General features: G+C 33.9%; 1 protein-coding gene across 1 annotated transcript in view; it reads left to right on the forward strand.

The window, feature by feature from the left end:
* The window catches only part of FBXO8 (F-box protein 8), a 36,512-nt gene that overhangs the window by 4,006 nt on the left and 16,075 nt on the right, over positions 1-16,431 (forward strand). Inside the window, exons 2-3 of the mRNA XM_057724760.1 lie at positions 10,494-10,830; positions 13,141-13,267. Coding sequence (XP_057580743.1) covers positions 10,502-10,830; positions 13,141-13,267 — 456 coding nt within the window. The 5' untranslated portion in view covers positions 10,494-10,501. The remainder of the gene's footprint in view (positions 1-10,493; positions 10,831-13,140; positions 13,268-16,431) is intronic.

The following is a 16,431-nucleotide window of genomic DNA, read 5'->3' on the forward strand; positions in this document are numbered from 1 at the left end:
TCTATATTGGTGCTTGAATAAATTTGCATGTTAACATGAATGGTTCCAACGTAAAGAATGTACAATTAAATGAAATTTGAATTCGAATCCAAGATGGGGAAAAGACATATGTAAAAACAAACAAACAAAAAACCAAACCAAAACAAAAAAATAGTTATTTTCCTTATTTCACAATATAAAAAATGAATTACCAAGTAATTACTTTTTCTTTGATCACAGAGCATTGAAATTAGTCATTCAAATTTATGATTTTATAGTTCATTACTTAACCAATTACTGTGTATTGATACAGCTCTCTTTTTTGTATGTTTTGATTCAGATTTGGAAACTGAGGCTAATCCATTGGCTGACCTATGATAATGTGTCAAAAATCATTAATACGAAGTCTGTGAATTATACATCTAACTCATGTTGCATTTCCATTGAATTATTTTACTTACTATTTTAAAACAACTTTAATGAAATACATCCACTTCTAGAAATTTATGTTCCCCATTTCTTTATTTTTTTTCTTGTGGTTTAGTTTTTCTGATGTTTATTGACATAGATTCTACAGTAAAACTTGAATGAGTTTATATTCTGTTTAGGGCAAGTGCTTCTGTGATGTAGAGATGAGAAAAGATATTGCTTTCAAGTTTAGGCAGCAGGTTTAAACCTGGGAGTTTACCTCTGTGATCAGCAGTTTGTGTATTCTGCAAGAACAGATTGCAGGGGATTTCATAAGCTATTTGAAAGAAGGAGCAAGATTTTAGCAAGTGAGCCATGCTTGGAGAGCCCCTGTATGCTCATCCTGAGCAGTGATTTGTAGAAGTCACGAACATGGGGAGAAGGATATGGAAAGGACAGATGCTAAATACACACACACAGGCACACACACGTCCATCTCCACCACCTCTTCCTTTTATTTTAATTTTTTAGGGTTTTCTAATTTTTATAGGATCACAGAATTTTATAGCAAAAAAGATAACTTAGGGATCATCAAGTTCAAAGCCTGATTTTTACTGGTGAGGAAAGTGAGGCTTCGAGTATTGTGCCCTCTACTCACAGCTAGTTGAAGGAGCCTGAATCAAGTGCATGTTTTGTGTCAGTCTCTTTCCATCGTTAGATGTTTTCTCATCTCACTCCTGACTTTCCTATTGGCTGCTGTCAATATTCATTTTATTTTAATACCTTGTCTTATTTGTGGTAAAAGTAATTCAGTGACAGTTTTTGTTTTGTTTATCAGTTCCACAACTCTCATAGGAGTGGCCTCGCGGTCAGTGGGCATGGAGTGTGGTGTTTCCTGAGGAGGTGGGTTGGGACGTGCTACCACGGCCACTGCTGATTACAGTTGGGTTGAGTAAAGAGTGCAGTTAAAGAATCAGTGTAATTAAAAACAATGCTGGTGAGAAATGTAATACATTTATTTTATTTGAAAGTTAAAACAGACAGTGGAACATCTCTTGTAAAAGAAGCTGAAGAAATAAGTGAAATTAAATAAGACCCCAATTCTCTGCTTTTTGGTTACATTTGAGATGACAAATCTTAATTTTGTTTAGATGCCATTTGTTTAGATGCCATTTGGTAACACTCGTTACAGAATCAAATTAAAGAACAGGAAAAACCTTCAGAAAACAAAGTAATATTGTAAATCTTTTTTGAATTAAAAAAAAACTACAAATGGTATGCCTTTTAGTAACAAAAACTGCTCTTGCAGGACCAGATCTTTAAATTTAATGAGTGGGTTTTTTTTTTTTATGTGTTTAATGTACCCTGTGACCTCTTAGTACTTAGCTATTTCCCTTTTCTCCTTAGAAAGACCTCCTTGTGGACTTATTCTTCCTTCATTTCTCTACAATTGTTGCCTTTCAGTGTTAGCAGTGTGATTGGTTATCAGGTTTTTTTCTTTTTTCCCCCCTCTACTCAGTCTGTTCTAAACTACTTTGGTGGTCCGTTCTTTTGGAAGTAGAGAAATAAATGCTGGGCTGCCAATTTGGTTATAAATGTAGAAAATATTTTCTCACAGAATCTCCCATGTTCTTATGCCATTGAATACTATCACATGATAACACTTAAAAAGATTTTTAAAATTTAAAGTAACTAAAAATCTGGTTGTTACTTTGTAGTTGGAAAAAAAGTTGAAAATTTCTAAAATGATATAAATGAGTGAATTTCCTCATCTTTAAGTCTTAATAGAATTTGCATTTTAGAGATAACTCTTTTGGTACATGTTTTAGATCTTTATCTGAGATAGGAAATTTCTTATTTGTAAATCCCACTATTTAGACACTTAAGAAATACTTCAGAAAACTAACCATTCATAATGAGTATTTAATGAGTTCATTCATGTCACTCATCACAAACCCGTGATTTTAACACTGCTTGCTCAGGAAGAGACTTTATGGAATCTCATTTGCTTCAAATGAGTGTTTAAAGCAGACTGCTTTGTGTTCTTCCCATCTTCCACTGCATGTCATCCATCCATCTCAATGGTGTATAAACCATTCTTTAGTACATATAGTTGTTTCCACAACATGTACTATTTGAATACTTAGTGCCTTAGAATTAGTAAAAGCAGTGGTGCAGTGTGTTCTTTTAGAATAATACTTTATTTGATGTTTAACTTGTTACATAGGGATGGTTTGATTAAAGCTGCTTAATATATTTTACAGATAATTTTATATCAGATATACCAACAGGTATTAATAAAGTAATCTCTATCATTCTTTTGTGGAAATACTCTACTCTTTTGAAAAGAGAACAAGATATTACAATAATAGGAAAGTATTGTTCTCATAAATGTTAATAATTAACTTGATAGAGTTCTTGGTAATTAATCTATGCTGCCTGCTAAGTGGAAGTGCCTTTGTGTTGTCACAACAGATTTGTTTAGACTACCACTGTATTTCTTTTTTAAAAAATGAGAAAACTACATCCAAAATATGTCAGAAAAGTATAGCCATTACTCAGATTTTTGCATTAGAAAAAAGGAAATGAGTCAGGGCGTACATACTGCTTTACCAAGTAAAAAGTGCTTTTTTTTATACGTTATCTCAGTGAAGACCCACAGCAATCCTGTAAAATAGATAGAGGAGTGATTTCCCTCCTTTTATAGGAAACCGAAGATCAGAAACCTTGTTTGAAATATCTACGGTCACACAGCATATGGCATAATTGGAACTCCGACTTTAAATTCACTCTCCAAAGTAGCACTGTCAAGAAAACCTACATAGTTCTCTTGAGCAGACATCACATAGCCCACATTCTGTAGTCTTAGCGTAATAAAACTAGATATTAATTTTTAAAAAAAGGCCTAAATACTTAGATTTTTTTTAAAAAAAGCTCTTTTAAATAATTCAGTGTGTAAAAAAAGTACTATTATTATTGTCACTGTTATTTTAATAGAAACAAGGATATATAAGTAGTTAGGAGGTTAAACACCGATTTTTTAAGTATTTTTAACAAATAGATCATTATTCCCACAAATTAGAAATATTATAAAATTATTTGAAGCAATCTAAATTAAATCACATTAGTTTATGTACTTTGATTTTTTAATGAGTAATTAAACCAATTTTGTTTAATGTATTTTGCATTTATGCTGTTTTTTTTAATTAGACCAAGTAACAGGCACACATCAATCCTTTTGCGTTTATACCTTTACCCAATTATTGATACATCCTAGGTAAATAGTCAAAACATTATTATAGATTTGTATCCTTAAGGATTTGTATTCCTTGATTCTGTCTTCTTTTGATCTATATAGTACATTCCATGAAGTCAGAGGTGATTCATAGGTCATAGAGTTTTAATAATTAGTTGGATTTCCTTAAGGTCTAAAATAGTTACTATTTGTCAAACTAGGTACTAGACTTGCTGTGTCCTTGGTTACCCTGTTTAGAGTGTTTATTAGTGTCTCTAGTTCTTTAAAGAACTTTATTGTGGTATCATTTATATACTGTAAAATTCACCCATTTTAAATGTACAATAGATACACATGCAATTGCAAGAAACATGCCAAGAGACCTCTTGTACTCTTTGCCTAGTTTCCCTGAGCAGTGACATATTGCATAACCATTATATACTGTCACAACCAGGATGTTGACATTCATACATCACACTTTATTCAGAATTCTGCAGTTTATTTTTGCTCACATGTTTATAGGCATGTATGAGATTCTGTGCAGATTCACTTATCCAGCACCACACGCAAGATACGGAACAGTTCAAACACCACCGGGATCCTGGTGCGACCCTTTTATAACTGCACCCACCTCCCTCCTGGGTCATGATGCTGAACATGTGTCATGTGGTTATGTGCCATTTGTTTATCCTCTTTGGCAAAATATCTGTTCATGTCTTATGTTCATTTTTTAATTGAATTGTTTGATATTTTTGCTGTTGAGTTTGAAAACTGTTTATATATTCTCGATACTAGTCCTTTGTCCGATGTGTGGTTTGCAAATATTTTCTCTCAGTCTGTAGCCTGTGTTTTTCTCTTCTTCACATGGATTTTCAAAGAGCACAAGTTTTTAATATTGATGAGGTCGACTTTATCAGCTTTTACTTTTATGGATTATATTTTTGATGAATTCTTCGCCTAGATCTAGATCCCTATGATTTCCTTCTCTGTATTTTTCTAAAAGTTTTATTCTTTTATGCTTTACATTTAAGTCTATGATCCATTCTGATGATTTTTTTGAAAGATGTGAAATTTAGGTCGAGGTTCATCTAATTCAGTTTTTCTTATTGTTTACCATTCATCCATTCTTTCAGTCAGCAAATATTTACTGAGTGCTTTGTAGGTCTAAGGCACTGTGTTTGGTACCAGATTTTTCCATGTAGCCTATTGTGTTGAATCAGTCCCCTGTCTTAGTACTTACAGGCCGTTCTTACTCTGCATGGTACCATGTAAACTGAAATGCATGCGTATTAAAACTCTGGCCTTGCTGTGCACAGTCCCACAGAATTGTCATCCAGTAGTTACCATGGTACTGTATAAGGCAAGGACTACCTGTATGTATTTTTAAATTTTTATTTCTTTGAATAAACGATAATACAGCACAATATGACAGGTGAGTTCCAAAATTATTGTTGTCTTAAGGAACATATGTGTGAGTAATTCGTATTTTATAATCAAGAAATATGCTTAAAAATATAGATCTCAACAGTTGTAACATTGATTTCAGAGATTTACGACATGAACATTCTGTTCATAAAGCTCTTTATAATTCAAGTTCCTGGGGATGTGAAGATATCATAAAGACCTAGAATAGAAATTTCTTATTAAATGATTTATTTTGTGATACCACTAAAAGGACTTTTGATATGTTGAATCTTCCTATGAAGTCTTAAAATTTTCATTTCTAGAAACACATCTACAGTGATTAAAGATGATGGTAGTACTTAACTGCCAAAAAGGTATCTCTTTTATCACTGACTGATGACTAAATACTTGACGGTATTCGCCAAACTGTGTCAATCTAAGCACAGTTAGTTTCTTCTAACCTTAGGTATTTTACTTGTTGTTTTTTTTCTCCTAGCAAAGGTAAATGGCATCTCCAAATTCACAGATCCTAAATTAATGAAATTTAAAACCAGGATTATAACTTATCATTAAGTCCAGAATAATCAGATGTACTCTGAAATGGGAGAACCAAAATAAGACTTATCATTTGGGGGGGGGGGGGGTGGAGTGTTGACTACAAAACCACCTGTTATGGTAAATTCCCTATGGGTTTGGTTCTCTTAGCCCCTCTAAGTTTCATGGGATAAGAGTTATTCACTGTTTTTCTGATGAGGAGAATGAGGACCACAGACTATAAGCTAATCAGATTCCGTGTTGGAGTTTGAACCAGATCCTTTTTCATATCAAAGTCTGTGTGCTTTCCACAAGAACCGTAGCCTGAAAGAGCAGCTGCAGCTGGGAGCAACAGTGGAGGTAATAAGCAGTGACAGAGGTAAAAGAGATGAGAGCTAGTGACGAAGAAGTAGATGGTAGAGTGTCTTTGCCAGTTCTGGGCATAAGGTTTGGTGCTTAAGCATAAAAGCTTTGGATTCACATAGACCTGAGTTTGAATCCTGAATTTTCCATTTGCCAGCTCTGAGATCTTGGGCAAAGTTGCTTAACCTCTCTGAGTCACTATTTCCTCAGCTATAAAATTAGAATAATGTCTACCTATTAAGGTTGTTTTGAGGACAAAAATGAGATAATGTATGAAAACTTCCATAGTGCTTGGCATAGAGTAAGTATTAAAGAAATTGTGGTTTATAGTACAAAAACAATATTATTGTTTAATATTTATATTATTAAATATTATGTTAAAAACATTGTGTACATAATATCATGTACAAAAGGAGGAATTCCAAGCCTTAAATCTGCACACACAAAGTTAAAGGGATATTTTTCCCCCACTTCCTTTAAGAAAATTTCTTCACCCTTTAAAATGAAAATTTCTACCACAAATGGCAAAAATAATTCTTACTGTTTTGATGTTTGCCTTGACAGGGGTCTCTTACTACTCTTAAACCATGATGCTGAGCACTGATTTCCTTAGTGATGGTTTTCAATCTGTATGATGCTGAGGTGGTAGGGCAATAATTCTTAAACTCAGCTCCCGTCAAACTCAAGTTATTTTCACATTTCACATGCTTGGATTCCTCAATCAGGAGATTTCTGTTTACGAAAGGTTGTAAGATTAATAAAAATAACTGGTACATACCTTTTACCTAGATTCCCCAATTTTAAACATTTTGCAACATTACTTTAACATTCTCTCTATATAGAGATAGATGTTTCTGTTTTTCTGAACCATTTGAGACTAGGTTATATACATTATGCCTTAACAATTCAGTGTCTTTCCTAAGAACAAGAATACACTCTGACAAAGCCGTTGTACAGTTATCAAATTCAGAAAAGTTAACGTTGATATAGTATTTTTATCTAGTCTTCAGCCTATTTCTTAATTTCTTTTTGTAATTGATGAGTAATATATATGGGGAGGTACTCTGAGACTCTGTAAATCTTCCATTCTTTATCAGACTCCAGATAAAGCACCCATTGACAATTCTTACCCGAATTATTTCTCTATGATGATTGTAAAATGATTATTTTTCTAACTCATTATTTGGAATTTTACTGTAAGGAAAAGCTTTCCTTTCTTCTTTGTGTATTTATTGATCATCAGTGTAGGCTCACTCTTGGATTCTTTTTTTTATATGATGTAAATTTAAGTATCATTCAGGTTTTACTAATGTGCTCATCAGTTACCCTCTATGAAAATATGGTTTTGTCGAAACAAACGAGTTAACATTTTATTAGCTGTAAAGTGGACTTTATATGTAATGCTTAATACAACAGCCCTTTGAGCTATATGTATTCCTATTATATTATATGCAAATTATCACCTTGAATATAAGGAAACCAAAGCTTAGACTAGTCAAGTAAATTCCCCAAGGTCCTGTAAGTGCTGACCAGTGGAGTCAGGATTTGAACTCAAGTCCGTTCAACTTCAGAGTCCACAACACTGTGCTCCCTCTGTGACTTGCTTCACAACTTCTGCAATGGATCTCATGTCTTTTTGAGAGTTTTATCACTTTTCTGACAGTTCTATCCACATTCCACACCACTGTTACCCTCAGGAAGACTAGGAGTGGGAAGGAACATTATAGACACCCTTTCCTTTCTCCAAAGGATGTCTGTAATATTAATCCTTCTCAAGTGATTTATCATACTGTGGTCTTGCCCCATATCAAGAACTGCTTTAAAGGGAAAAAGACGTCCCACAAGGGTAATTTGCAGTATTATTTAGCAGTACCAGCATAGAAAGTGCAGTTTTCTTTGTCTGAATCATGTGTATATGAGCCTCAAACCTCCAGCCTCCCCATCAACTTTTTTTAATCCTAAGAACCAGCTGCTGGCTTAACCTCTTTTCTACCTGCTGGATGCTTTCCGAATCACTTTATCCAGTGCTCTATTTAAGTGATCCCCATTAAAGTCCAGAGCCTAGGGAAATCACCCTGATTCTGCGTTCCCTAGCAACATCCCTGAGAGTAATAACAGCTGCCTAACCATATGCCACGAGAAAGATGTTGTAGGGAAAGTACATACAAAACTGATGTTAAATGCCTTAAATCTTGAGACTTCAGACATCAGAGTCACCATGTTTGATTATTTCCCTTTAGGGGTGCAAATGCAAAAGAGAAGAATAAATATGATTATCTAAAATGACAACCGATATTTTGAATAAACTTAGCAATCAATTCAATTTCTAGGTATTTTCCTGTTAAGATAAACAGAAATAGCTATGATAAAAATTTTTAAATGTTTTCGAGTCTTTTGTGTCACAATTAAGTTGTGCTTATGTTGTAATATGACATAGCATACTTAAACATTAAGGAAACTTAAAACTCCTTACAAATTTTTGTTGATATTCTGTATTTTTTCTGTGTTCATTTACTGTCTGTAGTTTTGCTTTTTCTAGAATGTCTTATAATCGGAATCACACATTATCTAGCCTTTTCAGATCAGCTGCTTTCACTTAGTAATATGCATTTAAGTTTCTTCCATATCTTTTCCTGGCTTGATAGCTCACTTCTTTCTAGCACTAAGCATTCCATTGTCTGGATGGACCACAGTCAATTTATCCACTCGCCTGCTGAAGGACAACTTGGTTGCTTACGAGTTTTGGTAGTTATGACTAAAGCTGCAGGTTTGTGTGCAGATTTTTGTGTGGACAAGAGTTCCCAACTCATTTGGGTAGATACCAAGGAGCATAAATGCTGGACCATATGGTAAAAGCATGTTTATTTTTGTGAGAAACTGTCAAACTGTCTTCCAAAGTGACTGTACCATTTTAAATTCCTATATCCTTGCCAGCATTTGGTGTTGTCAGTTTGGGATTTCAATCATTCTAATAGAAAACAAGAATTATTATAGCTTAACCACTACTTCAGAAACTTACCATTATGGTGATATGTGTCGTAGGGAGGAAAAGTTACTACCTTTTGTGGTTTCTTTGCAAAAACAAATTTCCCCACATTTAAAAATTATTAATATGTTCCTTCTATCTGTACCCTCCCTCCCCCATCTCTTTATAGCTTAAGCTTTTGGATTTCCAAGCAGTTCACAATAAGGAAGAAGAGTGAAAAATTATCCTGAGCTGTTTTTTCTGTTTTAATCAACAAGTAGCCTGTTACAGTGGCCATTATCCAAATAATAGCCAATAATTCAGTAAATATACATGCCTTTTTAAATACTGAAAAAATAATCTTTGACATTCTTTGAAATTCTACTCAATGTTCAAATTATTCCTAATAATTTTCAGAATTTCTGGTCACCCATGGGCTTGGGGAGGGGTTGCTTTTTTATTTTTTGATTATTACTTCTTATTGTAAACAGCCAATTAAGACAAAACCATATTTTAAGGTTAGGTCATGCTGTGATATTTGTTTTAATGATTTTGAACAGAAATTGGTTTCTTCCTCCAAATTTTTAAAACACACACGTCTTAGTAGTCAACTGGGGTTTTTAAAACAAGAATATTTTGTTTATAAAAGAGATCATAAAAACAGTTATTTGTGTTAGTTAAAAGTTCTTCCTGATTTCATCTTTCTTAATGAATTTATTTGGCCAGGAAAAGTTGCTTATTTGCAAACCCAAATGAAATAGAAAGTCTAGGCCAGTAGTCTTCTAAATATTTGTATATGAGGAAGTCTGATATTTCTGAGAGATAAATGTAGAGCTGCTCTAGTTGGAGGTCAAGTGGAGGCAGAAGAGACTGGAGCACCCCCACCCTTCTCCTGTCTTTTCCCAGGTGCCTCTGAGAAGTCCGTAGGACTATGTGGAGAAGAACTGGAGAATTAGTCTAAATTATGATTTGTATTAAAAGCAGCAGCAGAACCAAATAGTCAATACTGAGCTCTTTATCGTGGAGTTCTAGGTGTCTAATTTATAAGGTTTCTGAATTAGACTTCAGGGCCTATGTTACATTTTATTACAGCCTACAACTTAAGAGCAGACTGCAAGAATTAAACGAAACGCCTGTTTCACAGCTGTTATGCATCTGGGAATTTGGTTAAAAGGGGCTAGCTTAGCTTAGCCTGGGTTGTGATAAAAAGCAGGGTGTACAGGCCTTTTAAAAGTGAAGTCCTGTGCTCTGATCAGAGTTGTATTTAATACTGGCCCGTAAGTCCACATAATTATAATTTGTAAGAGTCTTTAGGACGTCAGTAACTTTTAAATCTTACCTTGTGAAAAATGATTATGTCACCTGTGGACTTTAAAAGTGGTTAGCAAACTGAGATAAAGGTGATAATCAAACCAGATAGTTCTCCACCCAAGTTTCATACTTATGATGTTCCAACTATTCTTTGTAATTTGCTACTCCATTTAATAAGCTTTAATGAGCAATGTTAATTCTGATAAATGAGTGCTTCATGTAAACTTGTACTGCAGGGAAAGGTGGATTACTTTTTTAATGTAGCCTTCTTACTCCATTCTGGCTTTTTCCCAGGCTTGCAGATGGGTCAGGGGCTGTGGAGAGTGGCCAGAAACCAGCAGCTACAGCAGGAAGGCTACAGTGAGCAAGGCTACCTCAGCAGAGAGCAGAGCAGGAGGATGGCTGCCAGCAGCATTTCCAACACCAGCCATCGCAAACAAGTCCAAGGGGGCATTGATATATATCAGCTCTTGAAGACAAGGAAATCTAAAGAACAGGAAGGATTCATTAATTTGGAAATGTTGCCTCCCGAGCTAAGCTTTACCATCTTGTCCTACCTGAACGCAACTGACCTCTGTTTAGCTTCCTGTGTTTGGCAGGACCTGGCGAATGATGAACTTCTCTGGCAAGGGTAAGTTCAGCCGACCATGTTTGATGCAGATATCTCTAAGTATAATCTTGCCTAAAGGTTTCGGGTTTTTTGTTTTTGTTTGTTGGTTTGTTTATTTTGGGGGGAGGGGTTGGTGCTGCTTGTTAGCATAAACTTTGGTGAATATTTCATCTACTTTTTATATTTTCTAACCACTATTTGTTCAGTGAATTAGGCAAATATTAGAAAGCAAGGAGATAATCTACTTACTGAAGTGAAAGTAGACTGTAGAAATTTTAGCAGCTATTATAACAGTTTAAATTTAAGCTATAAATCTAAGAACTTTTGGTGCAATAGAAGCTATGGAACCTAAGTTACTCCTAATAGATTGTATGCTTGAGTCATGAAAATGAAAGAATCATTGAATCTTGGATTTTCTAGGATTCTTTACCAAAGTTTGTCTCATTATTTTAAAATGAGACTTCCGAACAGAGTCTAAAAACAAGTTTTTTGAGACTTTAAACAATTTCTCAATGAAAATCTATGGCGAGAATCAATTATCTAAATAGCCAAGCTTTAGTAAAAATGTATTACCAGGATGGACTTTTTTAACTCAGACTTCCCAGTGCTACGAAATTATAGTATTAATTATATAGTTCATTTCTCAACCTCTAAATAGATAAAAATCACCAATATCATCTTATTCTTGTCTTGTCACAATGAAATTACTGTGGAAGTGAGAGGAAATTCTATTAGTAATGTTTAAAGTATAGTTATTAATTTTTAATTGTTTGGTATAAGAAGAAAGAAAAGTACTTTAAAACTGGCTCACTTTTATTTATAGTCTCTTTTCTACATTTTAGTATTCCCATCAAACTTAATTTGTGATCCTATATTTGAACTTTGTAAAAAAAAGAAAGCTTATTTCTGTGCTTATCTAAAGTCAGTCAGAATGTAGTTTTGAGATTTGTAATTTGGGATTCAAATCTGAATTGTTCATTTCTAAAAGAAATGCTTTCTTTATTGCTTACCACATAATTATGCCTATATATATGATGCTTGATTTTTTTTTCTTAGTGATAAATTAAAGGCTGGCTTAGTTGTGTGTGTGTGTGTTTAATTTGGATATTAAGAGGTTCTGTTGCTTTCACATAGTAGCTTAGTTATAAAAGTCACAAGCTAGGCGACTAGATTAAAGAGACTGCTGAAATACTGATAATTTTCTAAACAAGTTACTAAACTGTTATAGAATCAGTGATTTCATTTGGTTGGTAAAAAATAATGGGAGGATATAAATTAATGATTAAGAAGTATTCCCATATAAAATTAGACATTTTACCCCTATCCTCAGAAATTTTGATGTTACAGGCTGAGGCAGTAACTTTTTTGTTTTCCTGTAAGCTGTGTATGTGAGAAAAAAAGAAAGTGTGAGCCAAAAATCAATAATGAATATCAGAAAGTGAAACTATGGTATATATCCAGAATTTCTAGGCATTGTAATAAGATGAAACATTAACTTTTAAATAATAACCAGTAGCTAATGCCTCTGAACAGAGTTGGAAACAAGTATCCCAATGTGTAGAAACACTGTACTTTGAGGTATGAACCGTTAGCATTTTAAGTATTACAGATTTTTAAACAATCATGTATAGCTGGAATAGTAAAGAACCACTGTTTTGAAGCAGTATCTTAAAAACTGCTAAGCTTAATGTCACAACTTTTCATTTAAGTATTGAAGTTATAACATTACAATTTCTCCCTCTGCCCAGCAATCTTTCCTACCCCATCCCCCAATTCAGTTATATTTCACAAGAGAGCACATAGTTGCTTACTTCTGTTTAAACTCTTGTTTAAGATTGCAGGCTCAGGAATATGCTCCTTGGATTCAAATCCTGCCGCTACACAAATTAGCTGTGTGCCCCTGGGCAGATTTTTCAGGTGTCCGTTTCTTTATCTGTAGCACCAAATCACGGGACTGTTGTAAAGATTAAGGAAGTTCATACTATTAAGATGCTTTAAGAGTGCCTGGCATCTAGTAAGCACTTGGTAAACGCTGGCTCTCATCATCAGCATCATTACTGATGTTTAACTTCAGTAGGACTCAGGAATATTTACTAACCTTTGTAACTCACACTTATTAAGTGCTGTCAAAATTGCTAAATTGAAGGCATTTGTCTATCTTACTCTGGTAAACTAATAAAACAAGTATAAAATTAAACATTTTATACTTTAGAGCTGCAAAATCCAATTTTATATTATTTCAAAGCGCTATTTTATCATATATATATACACATTTAATTTAGAAAATTCAATATGTTCATGTTGTCTCGTCTGATTTTATCTTACTTACAGGTTGTGTAAATCCACTTGGGGTCACTGTTCCATATACAATAAGAACCCACCTCTAGGATTTTCTTTTAGAAAATTGTACATGCAGCTGGATGAAGGCAGCCTCACCTTTAATGCCAACCCAGATGAGGTAAGTGAAGAATTTGAATGTTCATAACAGTTGAACTTTATTATTATCTGGCTGCAGCTTTCCAACATAATAAACTTGCAAGTAAATTACAAGTCACTGAACATGACTTTTCAATCACTGCAAAGCCCAGTATTTGAAGTTATTGCTGTGTGACTTAGTCATTTCTTTTTACCTTGCCATGTCATGTTCTAATCTTGCTACCTGCTCACTTTGTATGGCAGCTTCCATGAAAACATACACAGCCTGCCACCAGACTTGGTTGAGATACTACTACATGATAAGTCGAGAGCACAAAATGTGTTCATCAGACTTTATCTGCAGCATTTTCTTCATTTCATCATTTCCACTTAGTAACAATGCTATTTTCATCAGAGATAATCACAGAGGACATTTTTCTGGTTTGTGACACATCAAAACATCTTTAAATAATGCCTTTAACACTCTAATTCCATGATGCCATAGAAGCATCTTATAGATTCTGTTATAAAATTGAATAACTTTGCATTAATTCTTCAATTCTTTTTTCTCAAGACAATAAGCAAACACAAATAGAGAAGAGGGAGAATGGGAGAAGCAAAAAGAACTGCTTAAAATTGATTATTTAATTCTTTCTTAACATAATATATGAGTGCTGAAAATGTGAAGACAATTCTTTCACTGGGTTTCCCCTCACTGGCATTCTTATTTTAATATATTCTGGAGAGGTTCATATTTTCAGAAATGTTTAAGTATCTACTATCTGTGGAAAAATTTATCTGTCGATTATTTTAATTTATTTAATTTTCAAAAATCAAGTTTTTAAATTTGTTTTGGAGGTATTAAGGGCTCCTTAATTACCTTCCTTAATATTCTTTAATTAATATTAAAGAGGTACTAATTTTATAAATATGCATATAATACAAATGACATTTTGAAATTAAATTCACTTTTGCTTATTATATATGATTTCTTTGTTAAATTTTTCTTGTACATGAATAAAAATATAACACTGCTACAAAGATTTCCTAATACATATATATCATCAGTTGTCTTAGCCCAAATACAACAAAGTATATATGTTATAAAGCAAATTTATTATAAACAACATGTTATATTTGTTCTCTTCTTTCACCACTGTTTTTGCTTTCAATGAATAGAAGACTGATACTTTTAATGAAAGTAGAATGATTTATAAGTTCAAATTATACATTTGAAACCGAAATAATATTGGTGTTGCTAATTAAAACAGTTCCTATGACTAGTGTTATAATAAGAAATGCTTTGCATCAGTATCTTGAGTTAACTGAATAATGATTACTGGAGAAGAACTGGGGCAAAGTAGTACAGTGTTTTACTATAGATACGCAGGAATCAGGAAAGGCAGCTGTTACAGGCCGTGTCTTATTATGCCCAGTTTATCAAGGCATACTAGCTCCAGTCATGAATTACACCAATGCTGAGTAAAACTGTCATCTTCAGTTTGTATCACTTGCAAATGTTACATTCTAAGGAGAGTGTAACTTGGTAAGTACTGAGTTGTAGATTTTCAAAGTCAGAAAAGTTGGATGTGACTGCTCATACTGATTATGGTAAGTAGTCATTCCTCGCTAAAGGAGTACCAATTTTTAAATAAGCTATAAAGCATCCTTTTTATGCAAAGATGAAACTGTAGATAGGCCCTTATATACTAGAATATGATATGGGTAGTTTTAAATATCTGAATTAAAAAGCTAGGTGTCAAAATATGTTTCCATATATCAGACTATAGAGTTCTTGTTATACCTCCTCCAGAGTGTTTGGGGGGGGGGGGGGGAGGGCAGAGAAAAGAGGCAAAATTCAAGTCCTCTTTTTATCTGAAATTAATTTAAAAATTATTTAAAAATTTGAAGTCAAATATTTGCTGAAAGAGGGGATTCAATTTACTAATTAAAAAAAGATTTTTAGATCTTCAGATTTTTACTTATCCATCCTACCTCCCATTGTTGTTGAGAGTTGGCTGTATTTTCTTTTCCTTTACTCCCTGGCCTGATTCAAAGATATCCTGGAGCATTCCAGAAGTATTGAGTTTACTGTCCTGAGAGGGGCACATACTGCTGCCAGGCGGCATGGAACTGAACCATTCAAAGTGACTTTTGGTTCCAGAATTCTGCTTCTATGCTTTTATGAACATCAGTAACTCAGCAAGCAGCTGTCGCCTAATAACAAAATAGAATTCTCTCTTTACCAGAATACACTTAGGACATAAATAGGAGTGGAAGGACACTGAAGTACTCTTGTAGGTGCAGGGAAATGAGGAGACGTATTTTGATGACTATTCTACACTTGCTTTGATTGACTAATAAATAATCAATATCAGTTTGGTTGTTTCTCCAACCAAAATATAATTGTAAGATTATCCTAATAAATGTTTTTATATAGAACTTAACTATAATGAGTCATACTTTAGCCAGGTCTTAGAATGACTCTTGCCATGATTTTTTTAGTGCTAGCAATCAGGAAGTACTTTATGAAGGTTGATTTTTTTTTCCCCCCTCACTGGAGCACTGTCATCAGATGTGTTATTTGGGTTCATTTAAGCCTGAGAAGTAAATTATTTTTGATGATATGTTTAAACGTAAGTGGTGTTTATTGTAAGTACCTGAGATAAGATGTATATAATTGTTCACTATTGTAACAAGTCTACTTTTCCATAATTTCTAGTTCTGTACTTAACATTTTGATAGCAAGCATCATTAAAATATTATAAAAATAAGAATACTTACAGCCACAGGGAACAAGATTCTCCAAAGGACATCGTTCATGTCACGGATATGGGTAACCAAACTCCACAGCAGCTGCTGGCAGTGGCTCATGGGGTGGGGGAGAACTTCCACACAGTTTGTGGTACGATTGTCTAGCACGCTGCTGTGATGTGCATGATGTTGTGATCTCAGCTGTGTGTAAAGTCTTGACCTTGTGCATGAGCTTGTGTACTTTGTGGCAGGTGACCACATTCTAGTAAAGGAATGTGCTAAAAACCATCTGTCTACATTAGGCTGTATTTCCCCTGCATGTACGAGTTACGTGTGTGATTTTATTCCACAGCAGTAAATAAAGTGATTTTACCCATCAACCAGTAAGCTGTATTCCTCGTGCTCCATTTAGTATTAAACGTTTTCTTGACATAGTTTTTTTTAAATCTAGAG

This window comes from Hippopotamus amphibius, chromosome 2 (genome assembly GCF_030028045.1).
Source record: "Hippopotamus amphibius kiboko isolate mHipAmp2 chromosome 2, mHipAmp2.hap2, whole genome shotgun sequence".
NCBI classification, from domain to species: Eukaryota; Metazoa; Chordata; class Mammalia; order Artiodactyla; family Hippopotamidae; genus Hippopotamus; species Hippopotamus amphibius.